General features: G+C 41.5%; 1 protein-coding gene across 1 annotated transcript; it reads left to right on the top strand.

Annotated features, from left to right (window-relative positions):
• Positions 1 to 1879: 1879 nt before the first annotated feature.
• Positions 1880 to 16776, top strand: LOC118941447 (C-type lectin domain family 4 member E). Its single transcript, XM_090210111.1, has 6 exons — positions 1880 to 2418; positions 3648 to 3743; positions 11112 to 11234; positions 11336 to 11478; positions 11607 to 11707; positions 14825 to 16776. Exons 1-6 carry the CDS (start codon positions 2316 to 2318, stop codon positions 14982 to 14984), a joined length of 726 nt encoding a protein of 241 aa, XP_090066237.1. The 5' UTR covers positions 1880 to 2315; the 3' UTR covers positions 14985 to 16776.

Here is a 16776-nt window from a genome sequence, read left to right as displayed (position 1 = left end):
TCTTTCTCTTGTATACCTGTAAGTACCAGATTCTCTCTCATGGATCTAGTCTGTATGTCAATTAAGGCTACTCTCAGAACGGTGTTCTCCTTTTTAAGTTCATTCACTTTGGTTTCAATCTTTTTGACTGTCTCTTTTAACTTGTGTGTTTCCTTCTCCAATGTCGCAGCTTTTTCATCAATCATCTCAAGGCTTGCCTTCAACTATTTTATATCCTTACTGACTAATTCAAGTATACCCAGTTTGTCATTTATTGATTTTAATAGATCGGTTTCGACCTTTACCATTCCCGGTGGTGAAAATATTAAATCGTCTGTGTCTGTAGAAGAGTCACATTTCCGTTTTGAAATCGGTTCCCCTGTCTTACTCTCCGTCATGTTTGGGTGTTGCTTGTTTTCGTAATATTTGTCGATAAATGTCTCTAGTCTTAAGATTTCTAGAGTATCATTATCCAGATTGAAGGTCATCACCCACCAGATTGAGTGGTGCTAATATTTAGTCTAACTTGCCGATATTCAATATGACATTTTTATCTTGAGGTGCTCTACATAACTACGTTCAGTCTGTCATTACCTGTCTCAGTCCCGCCTTCCTATCATTTGTTTAGGACAATGATCCAACACACCTCCAGGCTGTGTAAGGGCTATTTGATCAAGAAGGAGAGTCATGGAGTGCTGCATCAGATGACCTGGCCTCCACAGTCACTTGACCTCAACCCAGTTGAGATGGTTTTGGATGAGTTGGACCGCAGAGGGAAGGAAAAGCAGTCAACAAGTGCTCAGCCTATGTGGGAACTCATTCAAGACTGTTGGAAAAGCATTCCAGGTGGATCTGGTTGAGAGAATACCAAGAGTGTGCAAAGCTGTCATCAATGCAATGGTTGGCTGCTTTGAAGAATATCAAATATATTTTGATTTGTTTAACACTTTTTTGGTTACTACATGATTCCATGTATGTTATTTCATAGTTTTGATATCTTCACTATTATTCTAAAATGTAAAAAATAGTAAAAATAAAGAAAAACCCTTGAATGAGTAGGTGTGTCCAAACTTTTGACCGGTACTGTATATCACGTAATAGCTGTTGTCAATGTTAAGATTTATAGTTCATTATATAGCATTGCATGTAGGCTCTACACAAATATCTCTCTCTCTCTCTACCTCTAACTCTCCGTTGATGGTTGGATCCATGAATGGTTAAGTGATGATCCCCACCTAGTGGTTAAAGTGAGAGAGGAACTCACCATGAACAACATAGAGGTGAAACAGTGGTATTACACACTTGTCTATGGGTTTTTTCTCAATTCATCCTTCCTTGGTTTATCCTCGCATCCTCTCTCCTCCTTCTCAAAACACATTGGATAATACAATCCTCGGGGAGGGACCTTGGACCTTCTCCTCTAATAGGGTTGAGCAGAAGGAGAGGAGAAAAGAGAAGAGCAATCAGACTATTGAGATAGAGCCTTGTCAGAGAGAGCCTTAGAGGAAGAAGAACATTTTAATTAGTGATGGACAGAGAAAAATAATGTTATGTTGAGATTTAGATGAGTGTGTAGACATACTGTGCTCTACAATGCTTGTGTTCTGCTAAATGTATTCATAATTGTTCTAGATTTCTTTTCATTATCAATTATTACCATCAATCACTTTTATAATAAGAAGAACAAATGTACAGATGAATAAATAAAGGAACAGTGTCCTCTGAGGTCAACCAGCTTCCTGATTGAATGTGATTGGATTGTTAAAAAAGTGTGACCTGCAGTTTGACACAGACAGAAGGCAGCACATAACTTAGGACACATACACATTCACAAAGGCACACACGTCTGTGAAGTTCCCCTTTAAAACCTCTGAAAAAGACGCAGACATAGATACCCTACACACACTTCTGAATATTTCCTCACACTGATGTCACACACAGACGGCATAGACAGGAAAGAAGGCCCCTATATGGCCAGTGCAAGCCATAACGGGACTTCCTTATGAACAATGTTACGAACAGGCCTTGCGAAATATGACTTCCTGCTTGAATCTGATTGGATTCTATCAACTGCAGTCGACCTCAAACAGACTTCAGAGCGGTACCAGTGGAGACGCATATCAGAGTAACTACTCAGCTAATTGTAATTGAAGTTAGAATCATACAGTAGATATTACCATTGGGAGTCAGAAAGAAAGGTAATCATACAGTAAGTTAATACCGTAAGTACAAGTAAGTTAGAATCATAGATATTACAATATCAGGTCAGTCAGACTGAATTAGTTCATTCATTGATTGATTGGGGAAATCATTGATATTCGGTACGGTTAGTTAAGATGGCCGACTACGTCAACAAACAGGTGATTGAATTAAAAGCAGTTAATGAAGAAAACCGGAACGGAGCAACGAGGAGCGTGAAGACTGAGACCCATCTCTCAGGTAAGGACAAATAATTAGCTATTTTTCTCTCTCTCGCAATCACGGACGCACGCCCGCCTGCAGGCATAGACGAACCAAACACATGCACGCACACACACAAATACCACATAAAAGAAAAACATACATAACATGTATATTTTTTGAGTGTTCTGTCACCTGGGTGGTTCAGTTGATAAGGAGAGTGGGGATTACAACATGCTGGGGTCACACACTAAAATGCAGTAGTTTTTCCCCTTCAATTACTGGAACTATTTTAATAAGATCAATTAAAAATAACCTTTTAAAACAACAACAAAGTGGACACCCTGCCACTGTTTTTGGTAAACCGCTGAGGGGCTGGAGAAATGTAAGCACTCTCAAATTCATAGAGATCTGTATGCTCAGTGTAAGCTTGTTTTACTCTGGAATTGTAAATGATGGAATTGTACAAACTCTGTATTTTTGGGAGATCCGACAACATTCATATAGAGATGTGAGTTAAAGATCTTTCATTCCCATTGAAAGCAAGTCGAAGAGGCGGTAGATCTGTTCTATGTGTTGTTTTTCTGTGCTTCCCTTTCTGAAGTTGCATTTTTACATCTTTTACTTTAGGTTTTGTACAGCAACTTCAAACAGCTGAATATACAATATTTATTTTACACAATGACTGCTTGTTTTGTCACATAAACACATTAGAATTTTAGCAACCTGGAAATGGAGGACCGATTTCTGCATAGTGCATCCTTAAATTGTCATTTTGAGCTCATAGATGGTCAGTCTTGGGTCCTGGTGGGGTTACATAGTTAAACTAAGCTCATGAGGCATTTACAAGTTACATTCATGAAGAATGAATGGGTTAATATTATACATTTCAAAGTCCCAAAAAATTGAGGCAGCAATCAAAGAGAGCCCTTTTAAATCATTCTTCAGCTATATTGTGCAATTTTGGCAATTTCTTCATACAGTAGCTTCCTGTTTTTCTGATGTGAGGTGACCACAAGTTTGAGTAAAGTGTTGCTGCCTACCCTAAGTCAGAGGAAAACAAATTACGCAATGGAAATGTTTGGTTCTCAGAATTCTGATCATAATCATTAGTGATGTAGGATGATGGTGTTTCTGTGTGTGTGTGTGTGTGTGTGTGTGTGTGTGTGTGTGTGTGTGTGTGTGTGTGTGTGTGTGTGTGTGTGTGTGTGCGTGTGTGTGTGTGTGTGTGCGTGTGTGAGTGCGTGTGTGTGTGTGTTTCTCTGCAGATGGAAGACTAAGACTCTACAGGCTGGCTGCTGTGTGTTTTGGAGTGCTGTGTCTTCTACAAGTCACCCTCAACATCTCCCTGAGGCTGGCTTTCTGTGAGTGAGGTTGTGTCCCAAATGACACCCTAGTAGCTCTGTTCTTTTGATAGTGCACTATGTAGGGAATAGAGTGCCATTTGTGACCTTTTTCCATTTGGGTCTCTTTTCCATTTTATAACGGACTACATTTGAACAGGGTCGATGGGGCAGATACGTATTTTATCATCACACTAGTTCTGTACTTAAAATCAACGATCACAATTCCTGTAGTTTGTCAATGTTTTTGACGCACAAAAATAAACACACCTGTTGTAATGATGCAGTACAACGAAATGTGTGCTCTATTTACAGTAGTCTGTTCCTAGACTCCGCATGGGTTTCAAGTTTGAGAAAGTTTATAATTTATCCTTCCATTTCTACCGATCCGCGTGTCAGTTATGATTTTCATAAACACGTTTTAGTGGAACATTTTCATTTAGTATAATTTTTGTTTTTCAAAATAATTGTGACATGGTTAATATTACAAACCGGAATTACATCATTTAGGAGACTTTCTTATCCAGAGCGATTTACAGGAGTAATTAGGAGTAAGTCCCTTAGTCAAGGGCACATTGACAGATTGTTCACCTAGTATACCGCCCCAACGCTCTAAACCGCTATGCAACCTGCCGCTTCAAACCAGAATTAAAATAATAAACATTTAAAAAATAGAAATTCCATTAATGGGAGAGCACCAGCCTCTGCCATATGGACACATTTATAGACTGTGATTCATTTGCGTCTAAAGAAATGAGTGCACGAAGAGATATCCTCAGGCAATGTAGCAGTAGGCCAAGAACTTCCATTGTCAACTAGAATAAATAAAATCAGAAAACATCCTGATGAAAATATAGATTCTTTCAATCGCATTCATCTCTCTACTTCTCATGTCTGCCTCTCTTTCTACCTTGATCTATCATTAGTGATGTGCAACATTGTATTAAATCAATCAATTGTATCCAGCCCAGTCACTGTATATAGGAAGGTCCGTCCCAGAGCTAATGCTAGCGAACTTGCAACATTTTATCAACTAGCCTATTCCGGTCCTCAGAGTGTTTTGCTCCAGTGAGCTCAGGACAGACACAGCTGTTTTTGCTGGAAGGGAGATGTGCTCAGGTATTTTGCAAAATTTCCACTGGATATATGGGATCCTCAGAGCATGACATTTTGCTTTTTCACAGGAGGACTGGTGATTATCGAGGGGGAGAGTTTTGTAAAGATTTTTAAAATACTGTGAGGAACTAACATTCACAATGGGTGTAAAGGTGAAGAAAAATGACTTAGAAGCTCAGCTAATGTTGAAAATTGATTCTTTGGCCTCAATGCCAAGCGTCACGTCTGGAGGAATCCTGGCACCATCCCTACGCTGATGAATGATGGTGGCAGCATCATGCGGCAGGGACTGGACTAGTCAGGATCGAGGGATAGATGAATGGAGCAAAGTACAGAGAGATCCTTGATGAAATCCTGCTACAGAGGGCTCAGGACCTCAGACTGGGGCAGAGGTTCACCTTCTAGCAGGACAATGACCTTAGCACAAATCCAAAACAAAAAGGGAGAGGCTTTGGGACAAGTTTCTGAATGTCCTTGAGTGGCCAAGCCAGAGCCCGGACTTGAACCCTATTGAACACCTCTGGAGAGACCTGAAAATAGCTGTGCAGCGATGCTCCACATCCAACCTGACAGAGCTTGAGAGGATCTGCAGTGAAGAATGGGAGAAACTCCCCAAATACAGGTGTGCCAAGAATGTAGCGTCATACCCAAGAAATCTCAAGGCTGTAATTACTGCCAAAGCTGCTTCAACAAAGTACTGAGTAAAGTGTCTGAATACTTATGTAAGTTTTTTATTATTTATGAAGTTCCAAACATTTCTAAACACCTGTTTTTGCCTTGTCATTGTGGGTTATTGTGTGTAGATAGTGTGTAGTGTGTAGATTGATTAGGGGAGTAAATAATTCAATACATTTTAGAATAAGGCTGTAACATAACAAAATGTGAAAAAAGTCAAGGGGTATGAATACTTTTCCGATTGCACTGTATAAGCCTGGGATATCAACCACTCAAAGTTAGTGGGAGTGACCATAGAATTCTACGGGAGTGACCTTCTTAAGTAAAATATTTGCCATCAGGCTATGTCCTTTAGAAAAAACATTCCCCCTGGTCGTCGATAGTAAATACAACCACAAAGACTGTACTTCCGGCGCCGACGGAGATGGCCACCTCGCTTAGCATTCATAGGAAACTATGCAGTATTTAGTTTTTTTTTAATGTATTATTTCTTACATTGTTTCCACAGGAAATCTTAAGTTTTGTTACATACAGCCAGGAGGAACTGTTGGATATAAGAGCAACGTCAACGCCAACATTACAACCAGGAATACTACTTTCCCGAAGCGGATCCTCTGTTTGGTCCAACACCCAGGACAATGGATTGGATCCCAGCCGACGACCCAAAACAACGGTGCCGCAGAAGGGGCATATGGAGCGGTCTTCTGGTCAGGCTCCGTAAACAGGCACATCGCGCACCGCTCCCGAGTATACTTCTCGCCAATGTCCAGTCTCTTGACAATAAGGTAGACGGAATCCGAGCAAGAGTTGCCTTCCAGAGAGACATCAGAGATTGTAACGTTCTTTGTTTCACAGAAACATAGCTCACTCGGGATAAATGATCAGAGCCAGCTGATTTCTTATTGCATCAAGCCGACAGAAACAAACATCTCTCTGGTAAGAAGAAGGGCGGGGGTGTATGTCTTATGATTAACGAGACGTGGTGTGATCCTAACAACATACAGGAACTCAAGTCCATTTGTTCACCTGACCTAGAATTCCTTACAATCAAATGCCGACCGCATTATCTACCAAGAGAATTCTCTTCGATGATAATCACAGTTGTGTACATCCTCCCCAAGAAGACACATCGACAGCCCTGAAAGAACTTCATTGGACTCTATGTAAACTGGAAACCACAATTCCTAAGGCTGCATTTATTGTAGCTGTGGATTTAAACAAGGCTAATATGAAAACAAGGCTCCCTAAATTTTATCAGCATTTCGAATGTGTGACCTGGGCTGGCAAAACCGTGGATCTTTGTTACTGTAATAAGCCCTCCCCCGCCCTCCTTTCGGAAAATCTGACCACGACTCCATTTCCTTACTCCCAGCCTACAGCTTGAAACCAAAACAGGAAACGCCCATGCTCAGGTCTGTTCAACGCTGGTCCGACCAATCGGATTCCACGCTTCAAGATTGCTTCGACCACGTGGACTTGGATATGTTCCGCATTGCGTCGGACAATAACATTGATGAATACGCTGATTCAGTGAGTGAATTTATTAGCAAGTGCATCAGGGATGTTGTACACACAGCAACTGTTAAAACATTCCCCAACCAGAAACTGTGGGTTGATGGCAGCATTTGCGCAAAACTGAAAGTGCAAACCACTGCTTTTAATCAGGGCAAGGTGACCGGTAACATGACCGAATACAAACAGTATAGTCATTCCCTCCGCAAGGCAGTCAAACAAGCTAATTGTGAGTATAGAGACAAAGTAGTCACAATTCAACGGCTCAGACATGAGAGGTATGTGGCAGGGTCGACAGTCAATCACGGACTACAAAAAGAAAACCAACCCCGTCGCGGACCACAATGTCGTGCTCCCAGACAAACTAAACAACTTCTTTGCTCGCTTTGAGGACAATACAGTGCCACCGACACGGCCCGCTACCAAAACCTACAGGCTTTCCTTCACTGCAGCCAACATGAGTAAAACATTTAAAAGTGTTAACCCTCGCAAGGCCCAGATAGCATCCTTAGCCGCATGCACAGACCAGCTGGAAGGTGTGTTTACGGACATATTCAATTAATCCTTATCCCAGTCTGCTGTTCCCACATGCTTCAAGTGGGCCACCATTGTTCCTGTTCCCAAGAAAGCTAAGGTAACCGAGCTAAATGACTATCGCCACGTAGCACTAACTTTCGTCATCATGAAGTGCTTTGAGAGACTAGTTAAGGATCATATCACCTCCACTGTACCTGACACCCTAGACCCACTCCAATTTGCTTACCGCCCCAATAGGTTCGCAAACGACGCAATCGCAATCACACTGCACACTGCCCTAACCCATCTGGACAAGAGGAATACCTATGTAAGAATGCTGTTCATCGATTACAGCTCATCATTTAACACCATAGTACCCTCCAAACTCGTCATTAAGCTCGAGACCCTGGGTCTCGACCCCGCTCTGTGCAACTGGGTCCTGGACTTCCTGACGGGCCACCCCCAGGTGGTGAGGATAGGAAACATCTCCACACCGCTGATCCTCAACACTGGGGCCCCACAAGGGTGCATTCTCAGCCCTCTCCTGTACTCCCTGTTCACCCATGACTGCGTGGCCATGCACGCCTCCAACTCTATCATCAAGTTTGCAGATGACACTACAGTGGTAGGCTTGATTACCAACAACGACGAGACAGCCTACGGGGAGGAGGTGAGGGCTCTCGGAGTGTGGTGTCAGGAAAATAACCTCACACTCAATGTCAACAAAACAAAGGAGATGGTTGTGGACTTCAGGAAACAGCAGATTGGGTAGCAGCCCCTATCCACATCAACAGGACAGTAGTGGAGAAGGTGTAAAGTTTTAAGTTCCACGGCGTACACATCACGGACAAACTGAAATGGTCCACCCACACAGACAGCATGGTGAAGAAGGCACAGCAGCGCCTGAAGAAATCCGTCTTGTCACCAAAAACACTCACAAACATTTACAGATGCACAATCGAGAGCATCCTGTCGGGCTGTATCACCGCCTGGTACGGCAACTGCTCCGCCCACAACCGTAAGGCTCTCCAGAGGGTAGTGAGGTCTGCACAACACATCAGCGGAGGCAAACTACCTGCCCTCCAGGTCACCTACACCACCCGATGTCACAGGAAGCCCAAAAAGATCATCAAGGACAACAACCACCCGAGCCACTGCCTGTACACCTTGCTATCATCCAGAAAGTGAGGTCAGTACAGGTGCATCAAAGCTGGGACAGAGAGACTGAAAAAATGCTTCTATATCAAGGCTATCAGACTGTTTAAGAGCCATCACTAATCTTGAGTGGCTGCTCCCAACATACTCAAATCTCTAGCCTCTTTAATAATAAAAAATTGGATGTAATAAATGTATCACTAGCTAAATAATGCCAATTTATATAATGTTTACATACCCTACATTACTTATCTCATATGTATATACTCTACTCTATACCATCTACTGCATCTTTCCTATGCTGTTCATCCATTGCTCATCAATATATTTTTATGTACTTATTCTTATTCATTCCTTTACACTTGTGTGTATAAGGTAGTTGTGACAAGTAGATTACTTGTTAGATATTACTGCATGGTCAGAACTAGAAGCACAAGAATTTAGCAAAACTCGCATTAACATATGCTAACCACGTGTATATGACAAATAAAATTTGATTTGATTATGGCTAAGCACATTTCCACAATTTACATTCTTAAAATGTGCTTTTAGATCTAAACCCTAAATCTAAGTTTGATGCGTTGGTCCACCAGACCTTCCGAGCATTTGGCCGGAAGTGTCTGGGAACAAGATTAGGTGTAATGTCACTAAAATGACTTAACTTTAGAGCCTGTTTCTTCCTTCAGCACAACATGTCACCCTTTATACATTTATATTATATTCAACATTGTGGGTTATGTCACATTTGACATGGGATATTATGTTTTTAGTTATTTTTATTTCACCTTTATTTAACCAGGTAAGCTAGTTGAGAACAAGTTCTCATTTGCAACTGCGACCTGGCCAAGATAAAGCAAAGCAGTGCGACAGAAACAACAACACAGAGTTACATGGAATAAACAAGCGTACAGTCAATAACACAATAGAAAAAAAAGAAAGTCTATATACAGTGTGTGCAAATGGCATCAGGATACCGCCAGAGGTCCGGACAACAGGCCCTCCGATTTTACACACTGAACTCTATCTGCGAAGTAGTATGCGAACAGGGCGATGCAGTCATTTGAGAAACCAAGGCTATTGAGTCTGCCAATAAGAATACGGTGATTGACAGAGTCGAAAGCCTTGGCCAGGACGATGAAGACGGCTGCACAGTACTGTCTTTTATCGATGGCGGTTATGATATCGTTTAGTACCTGAGGTGTGGCTGAGGTGCACCCGTGACCAACTAGGAAACTGGATAGCACAGAGGAGAAGGTACGGTGAGATTCGAAATGGTCAGTGATCTGTTTATTATCTTGGCTTTCAACGACTTTAGAAAGGCAGGGCAGGATGGATATAGGTCTGTAACAGGTTGGGTCTAGAGTGTCACCCCCTTTGAAGAGGGGGATGACCGCGGCAGCTTTCCAATCTTTAGGGATCTCACGAAATGAAAGAGAGATTGAACAGACTGGTAATAGGGGTTGTAACAATGGCGGTGGATAATTTTAGAAAAAGACGGTCCAGATTGTTTAGCCCAGCTGATTTGTACGGGTCCAGGTTTTGCAGCTCTTTCAGAACATCTGCGATCTGGATTTGGGTGAAGGAGAAGCTGGGGAGGATTGGGCGAGTAGCTGCGAGGGGTGCGGAGCTGTTGGCCGGGGTTGGGGTAGCCAGGAGGAAAGCATGGCCAGCCGTAGAGAAATGCTAATTGAAATGTTCGATTATGAAGGATTTATCGTTGGTGACCGTGTCGCCTAGCCTCAGTGCAGTGGGCAGCTGGGAGGAGGTGCTCTTGTTCTCCATGGACTTCACAGTTATGACACGTTCATGAACCCTTTATAAAGCATGACGTACACTTATAGATGCTTAATAACACATTCATGTAGCACTTATGAATGCATTATGAAGGCTTTATGAACCCTTTGATAAGACCATTGACGGTGAAATCACAATCAGTGAAAACATTATTGATCTAGCTAACTAGCAGATTTAGATCAATCATCAACATGAATGATCAGCTGATAGTCTGTCCTCTTTCCCCGATGTCAGTCATGTATTTTTATAGGCACTGCAACCAGTGGTGTAGTGATATTTGTCATCATTTCTCAATCAATGTTTGTACTGACAGATGACACCTTTTGAATCTCTTTATAGAATATACATGACACGCATCCTCAGATTACAGCGTCTGACTTTATCCACATCGTCTCGGAGAAAATGTTCTATGTCCTTCACCAAGTCAGGAACAGCTCATTTCAAAATAGACTAAACATCCATGTCAATCTTGAATGATAATTCATCACGTTTTACTGGTGAAATGTCCACACCGCATGCCAATCATCTCAGTCATTATCATGAGAAAATGCATTTAGATGTTATTGAATTACTGTTACGTGAGTGAATTAACCAGGAGCTATATGTATCAATCCTTTCCAGATAACAGAGGCAATGTGACTGTGGAGAGAGACCAGCTACAGACCAGTTACAACACACTGACTGCAGAGAGAGACCAGCTTCAGAAGGAAAGAGATGATCTCATGAGAAAGTTCTCTAATCTGAGTGAGTTAACCTGATAAATGATCATAACATCACATATCTAATATGCAGTTTCAATAATAGGTGCAGAATAACAAGATGGAAATGAATGTTTTGTCATGTAGAACAAACCTGTCCTGATGGCTGGCAGAAGTTCAACTCCAGTTGGTACTTCCTGTCTACTGAGACTAAAACCTGGAATGAGAGCAGAGAGGACTGTCTGGAGAGAGGAGCAGAGCTGGTGATCGTAAACAGTGATATGGAACAGGTGTGTGTCTGTGTGTGAGAATGGGAGAGAGAGAGAATCAAGCATCTCTTTGTCAGTAATGTGTCTTCCAGTATTTAACACATGTAGTCTATAGTAGTTGACAATATCAGTATCTTTCTCACCAACAGCAGTTTCTCTTAGGCCTCAATAAGGGAGCCTGGATTGGTCTGACTGACTCTGTTACTGAGGGGACCTGGAGATGGGTGGACGACACCCCACTGACCATAAGGTGTGAGAGAGACTTTTTAACAAATGACATATTGCTTCAAATCATTATCATGAAAAGTTTGTTTTCACTCATAGATGTCATTCCACAAACACTAATATATATATCTAAGAAACTAAGTACTATTAAATATGAAAAAGTAATACAACTAAAGTTATCTTTGTTGATCTAAGCTAGATGAGGGTGTGATCATATTAAAGCTGAAAAAACATGTCTATAATTTATGATGATGTTTTCTACCAGCGTCTGATTATTAACTTTGCCCCCTTTTTAATTAGTATGTTTTATGATATTTGCACTGGTTCTATGGACACTCCCTAGACTCTACCCACACACTCCCTAGACTCTATCCACACACACTCCCTAGACTCTACCCACACACACTCCCTAGACTCTACCCACACACACTCCCTAGACTCTACCCACACACACTCCCTAGACTCTACCCACACACACTCCCTAGACTCTACCCACACACACTCCCTAGACTCTACCCACACACACACCCTAGACTCTACCCACACACACTCCCTAGACTCTACCCACACACACTCCCTAGACTCTACCCACACACACTCCCTAGACTCTACCCACACACACTCCCTAGACTCTACCCACACACACTCACTATACTATACCCACACACACTCACTAGACTCTACCCACACACTCACTACACTCTACCCACACACTCACTAGACTCTATCCACACACTCACTAGACTCTATCCACACACTCACTAGACTCTACCACACACTCACTAGACTCTATCCACACACTCACTAGACTCTATCCACACACTCACTAGACTCTACTACACACTCACTAGACTCTATCCACACACTCACTAGACTCTATCCACACACTCACTAGACTCTACCACACACTCACTAGACTCTACCCACACACTCACTAGACTCTACCCACACACTCACTAGACTCTACCCACACACACTCACTAGACTCTATCCACACACTCACACATATTACACTGATACTCCAACACACACACACACACAAAACACACACACACATTTTGTCGCCAACACAACACAACAATACAAGTGTGTGTGGTCTTGTACAGCTAACCCTGTGGGGACACACAATTCAGTCCCATTGAAAATCCTATTTTCCCTAACCCCTACTCTTACCCTAAACCAAACCCTAACCCCAGCTCCTAACCCTTACTTTAATTCTAACCCCAACACTAATGGTATCCTTAACCCTAGACCCCTTAGAAATACACACACACACACACACACACACACACAACACACACACTCTTTACATGCACTGCTGCTCTTCTGTTAATTATCTATCCTGATTGCCTACTCACTTTTATCCCTACCTTCATCAGTAAGTATTCACACCCCTGGACTTTTTCCACATGTTGTTGTGTTACAGCCTGAATTTAAAATGTTTTAAATACCGACATTGAATATCCTGTTGAGCTTTGAGGTGAAGTTAATATTTACACTTTGAATGGTGTACCAATACACCCAGTCACTACAATGATACAAGCATCTTTCCTAACTAAGTTACTGGAGAGGAAGGAAACCGCTCAGGGATTATAACACGAGGCCAATGGTGACTTTAAAACAGTTACAGAGTTGAATGGCTGTGACAGGAGAAAACTGAGGAATTCTGTTTGCAACAAGGCACTAGAGCAAAGAAATGCTCAAACGGTTTGGACGCAACAGACAGAAGTTGGGAGATCAGGTTTAACGACTTCAGATGAGTCCCATGACAGTTGTGAAGGTCGTAGAGTGAAATAGAGAAAACCACCGTGTTTGTGAGAGTCTCGCCTTTCCAGAGATTGGTTTGTACAGATGTTTTTTATTGAGACAGCTGCATTTCAGGATTTCTCATGGTCTGGCAAACACCACTGTAGCTCGGCCACCTTCCCATGCAAAAACAACCCGGATATCTCTAGCTTAAATTGACTGATTGTTTTGGAGATGTTTTTATTACATTACTTAGATTGACGCACAGGTGTGTCAATGGACTCTTACTGATTTAAGGATGGAATGGAGCTAAGCACAGGCAAAATCCTAGAAGAAAACCTGTTCCAATCACCTTTCAGCAAGACAATAACCTAAAACACAAGGCCAAAACCGACACTAGAGTTCCTAACCAAGTGTAACGGTTCTCCTCTTCATCTGAGGAAGAGTAGTCAAGATCGGACCAATGCGCAGCGTGGTATGTGTCCATGTTAATATTTAATAAATCAACTGAACACTGAATAACAAAACAACAAAGCGAGTGAACGAAACAGTCCTGTAAGGTGCAACAACAGAAAACAGAAAACAACTACCCACAACTCAAACGGGAAAAACAGGCTGCCTAAGTATGGTTCTCAATCTGAGTCAACGATTAACAGCTGCCTCTGATTGAGAACCATACCAGGCCAAACACATAGAAAAACAAAACTAGAACAACACATAGAATGCCCACCCCAACTCACGCCCTGACCAACCTAAACAAGAAACATAACAAAGGAACTAAGGTAAGGACGTGACACCAAGAAGGCAGTGAATGTTTCGAGTTTTGAAAGTTTTGATTTAAATCTGCTTGAAAATGTATGGCAAGACCTAAAAATGGTTGTCTAGCAAAGATCAGTAATGACATTTGACAGAGCTTGAATCATTTTTTCTAAGAATAATGGACACATGTTGCACAATCCGGTGTGGTAAGCTCTTTAAAAAAAATACCCAAAAAGACAAAGGGTGATTCTAACATTTACTGGTTGAATACTTACGCAAATGTTCGAAGAAATGTTAGTATTTTTTGTCAATTATTGCCAAAAAATACTATTTAAGACAATATTGATCCCACTTTGTAACATAACTCTATTTGAAAAAGTCAATTTGTGTGAATATTTTCCGTATTAACTCAATTACCTCAACTACATACCTCGTACCCCTGCACATTGACTCGGCATTGGTACTCGTATATAGACTCGTTACTTTTTATTTGTTGTGTTACAATTTTTTTTTCAATTGTTTGCACATTTTTTATTAATTTCTTAATTACTTAATTACTTTAACTCTGCATTGTTGGAAAAGGACCCGTAACTAAGCATGTGTTATTATTATTTTCTCTGTCTTGTTTACCCTGTAGTTACTGGCACTCACAGCAACCTGATAATGGTGGTGACAACCCAGCAAATGGGGAGGAGGACTGTGTTGAACTGAACACAGAAACCTGGCGTCCTGCAAAGGCATGGAATGACCAGTCATGTTTAGACAATCGTCACTGGATTTGTGAGAAAGTGGTTTAACATCACCATGACAACAGAGGAGGCTGGTGGGAGGACGCGCGGTGGGAGGACATACAGCACCTTACAGTGCTCACAACTTCATTCTCTCTCTCTCTCTCTAAGACACACACACGCACACACACCAACACACTGCTGGTACTGTACTTAGTGGCAAACAACCTGATAATGGTTGTGAACCAGGATATACTGTAACAAGGACTGTGCTGATGTTAATATTGGGTATTCTGAGCCTGTATATCAACATTCTGACATATCATTTACCTCTCCTCATAACTGGATTTGTGAAGAGTTATACAGTAGCTCATTATATAGTAGTGCTACAGTGCTAATGCATCTCTCTCTAGTTAAACAGTGTAGACATATTGTCATCTGAAAAAATGCTTGTATTCATTGTTTTAAATAGAAACATGTTAAATAGAAACATGTTATGTGATTTGCCATAGGCTTGTGCTTTTTTCATAATCAATTATTAGTACAAATCTCTTTAGTAAAAGATGAGGCTCAGAAAAGAAAGGCTCAGTAAGAAAGGAACCTAGCAATTTACCAGCTTCCTGATTGAATGTGATTGGATTGTTAAAACAATGTGACTTGCAGTTGGACACAGACGGTCGGCAGAAAAGTACTGAGAGGATACATGCTGCACGCAGGCAGACACACACAGACACACAGACACACAGACAGACACACACAGACACAAACACACAGACACACACACACAAACACACAGACACACACACACAGTTAGAAAGGTAATCACATAGTTAGTTCAGATGTATGACTACTTTAACAAACAGGTTATTGAAGAACATGAGAAAAGAGCAACAAGGAGAGTAAATACTGAGACCCGTCGCTCAGGTAAGAACTAAGAAAACTATCTATCACACACATACACGCACATGTGCACACCTTGAATTTCGTGATTTTAGGCGCAAGGCTATTTGTCCTTCAAGAGGTTCCCAATCTGCCAGGGCACCAAGGCCATCTGCTAGGGCACCCTGTCCATGATCCACAATAACCAGTTAAATTGATTTGAAAAACACTAGCCATTCTGTTAAGAAAAACATTAGTCTACGTAAAGGTCATACATAATTAGCATATTGGAACAATAGCGCTTTTAGCTTACTGCTGTGTGCATTGCTGTTGTTATAATGTGAAGAAATAGCCTAATAGTTCATTAACATTTTAAGCTAAATGTTCTGATCTATTGCATCAGCCTCTTTGCTTTTAAACATTTTTTTGATGTACAGTGGTTGTATGAACTTGGGATCTATCGTCCCACAACTGTCCCAGAATCTAGAAATATTTATTTCTCTCACCGAACGATAAGTGTACATCCACTTTTGTACTATACTAGATTGAAATAGGCAGGTGATTTTGCTATTCGTTACTCATCTTGGTGCCAGGTTTCCTACAGACATGATGCTTGGCTGTCACGCCCTGGTCGTAGTATTATGTGTTTTCTTTATTATTTTGGTCAGGCCAGGGTGTGACATGGGTTTATTTATGTGGTGTGTTTTGTCTTGGGGTTTTAGTAGGTATTGGGATTGTGGCTTAGTGGGGTTTTCTAGGTAAGTCTATGGCTGTCTGAATTGGTTCTCAATTAGAGGCAGGTGATTATCGTTGTCTCTGATTGGGAGCCATATTTAGGCAGCCATATTCTTTGAGTGTTTCGTGGGTGATTGATCCTGTCGCTGTGTTTGTTGTCACAAGATAGGCTGTATAGGTTTTCACGGTATGTTTATTGTTTTTGTATTGTTCGTGTTTCGTCTTTATTAAAGATGTATCGAATCAA

Source organism: Oncorhynchus mykiss, chromosome 19 (genome assembly GCF_057628025.1).
Source record: "Oncorhynchus mykiss isolate SJ-2025 chromosome 19, ASM5762802v1, whole genome shotgun sequence".
NCBI classification, from domain to species: Eukaryota; Metazoa; Chordata; class Actinopteri; order Salmoniformes; family Salmonidae; genus Oncorhynchus; species Oncorhynchus mykiss.
Note: the sequence above shows the minus strand (reverse complement) of the source record. Positions and strands in the feature narration are given on the sequence as shown.

Coding starts and splice junctions, on each gene's coding strand:
- LOC118941447 (XM_090210111.1), top strand. CDS start 2,316: ATGGCCGACTACGTCAACAAACAGGTGATTGAATTAAAAGCAGTTAAT. Junction 3,744..11,111: donor CTCCCTGAGGCTGGCTTTCT/GTGAGTGAGGTT, acceptor AATCCTTTCCAG/ATAACAGAGGCAATGTGACT. Junction 11,708..14,824: donor GACACCCCACTGACCATAAG/GTGTGAGAGAGA, acceptor TTTACCCTGTAG/TTACTGGCACTCACAGCAAC.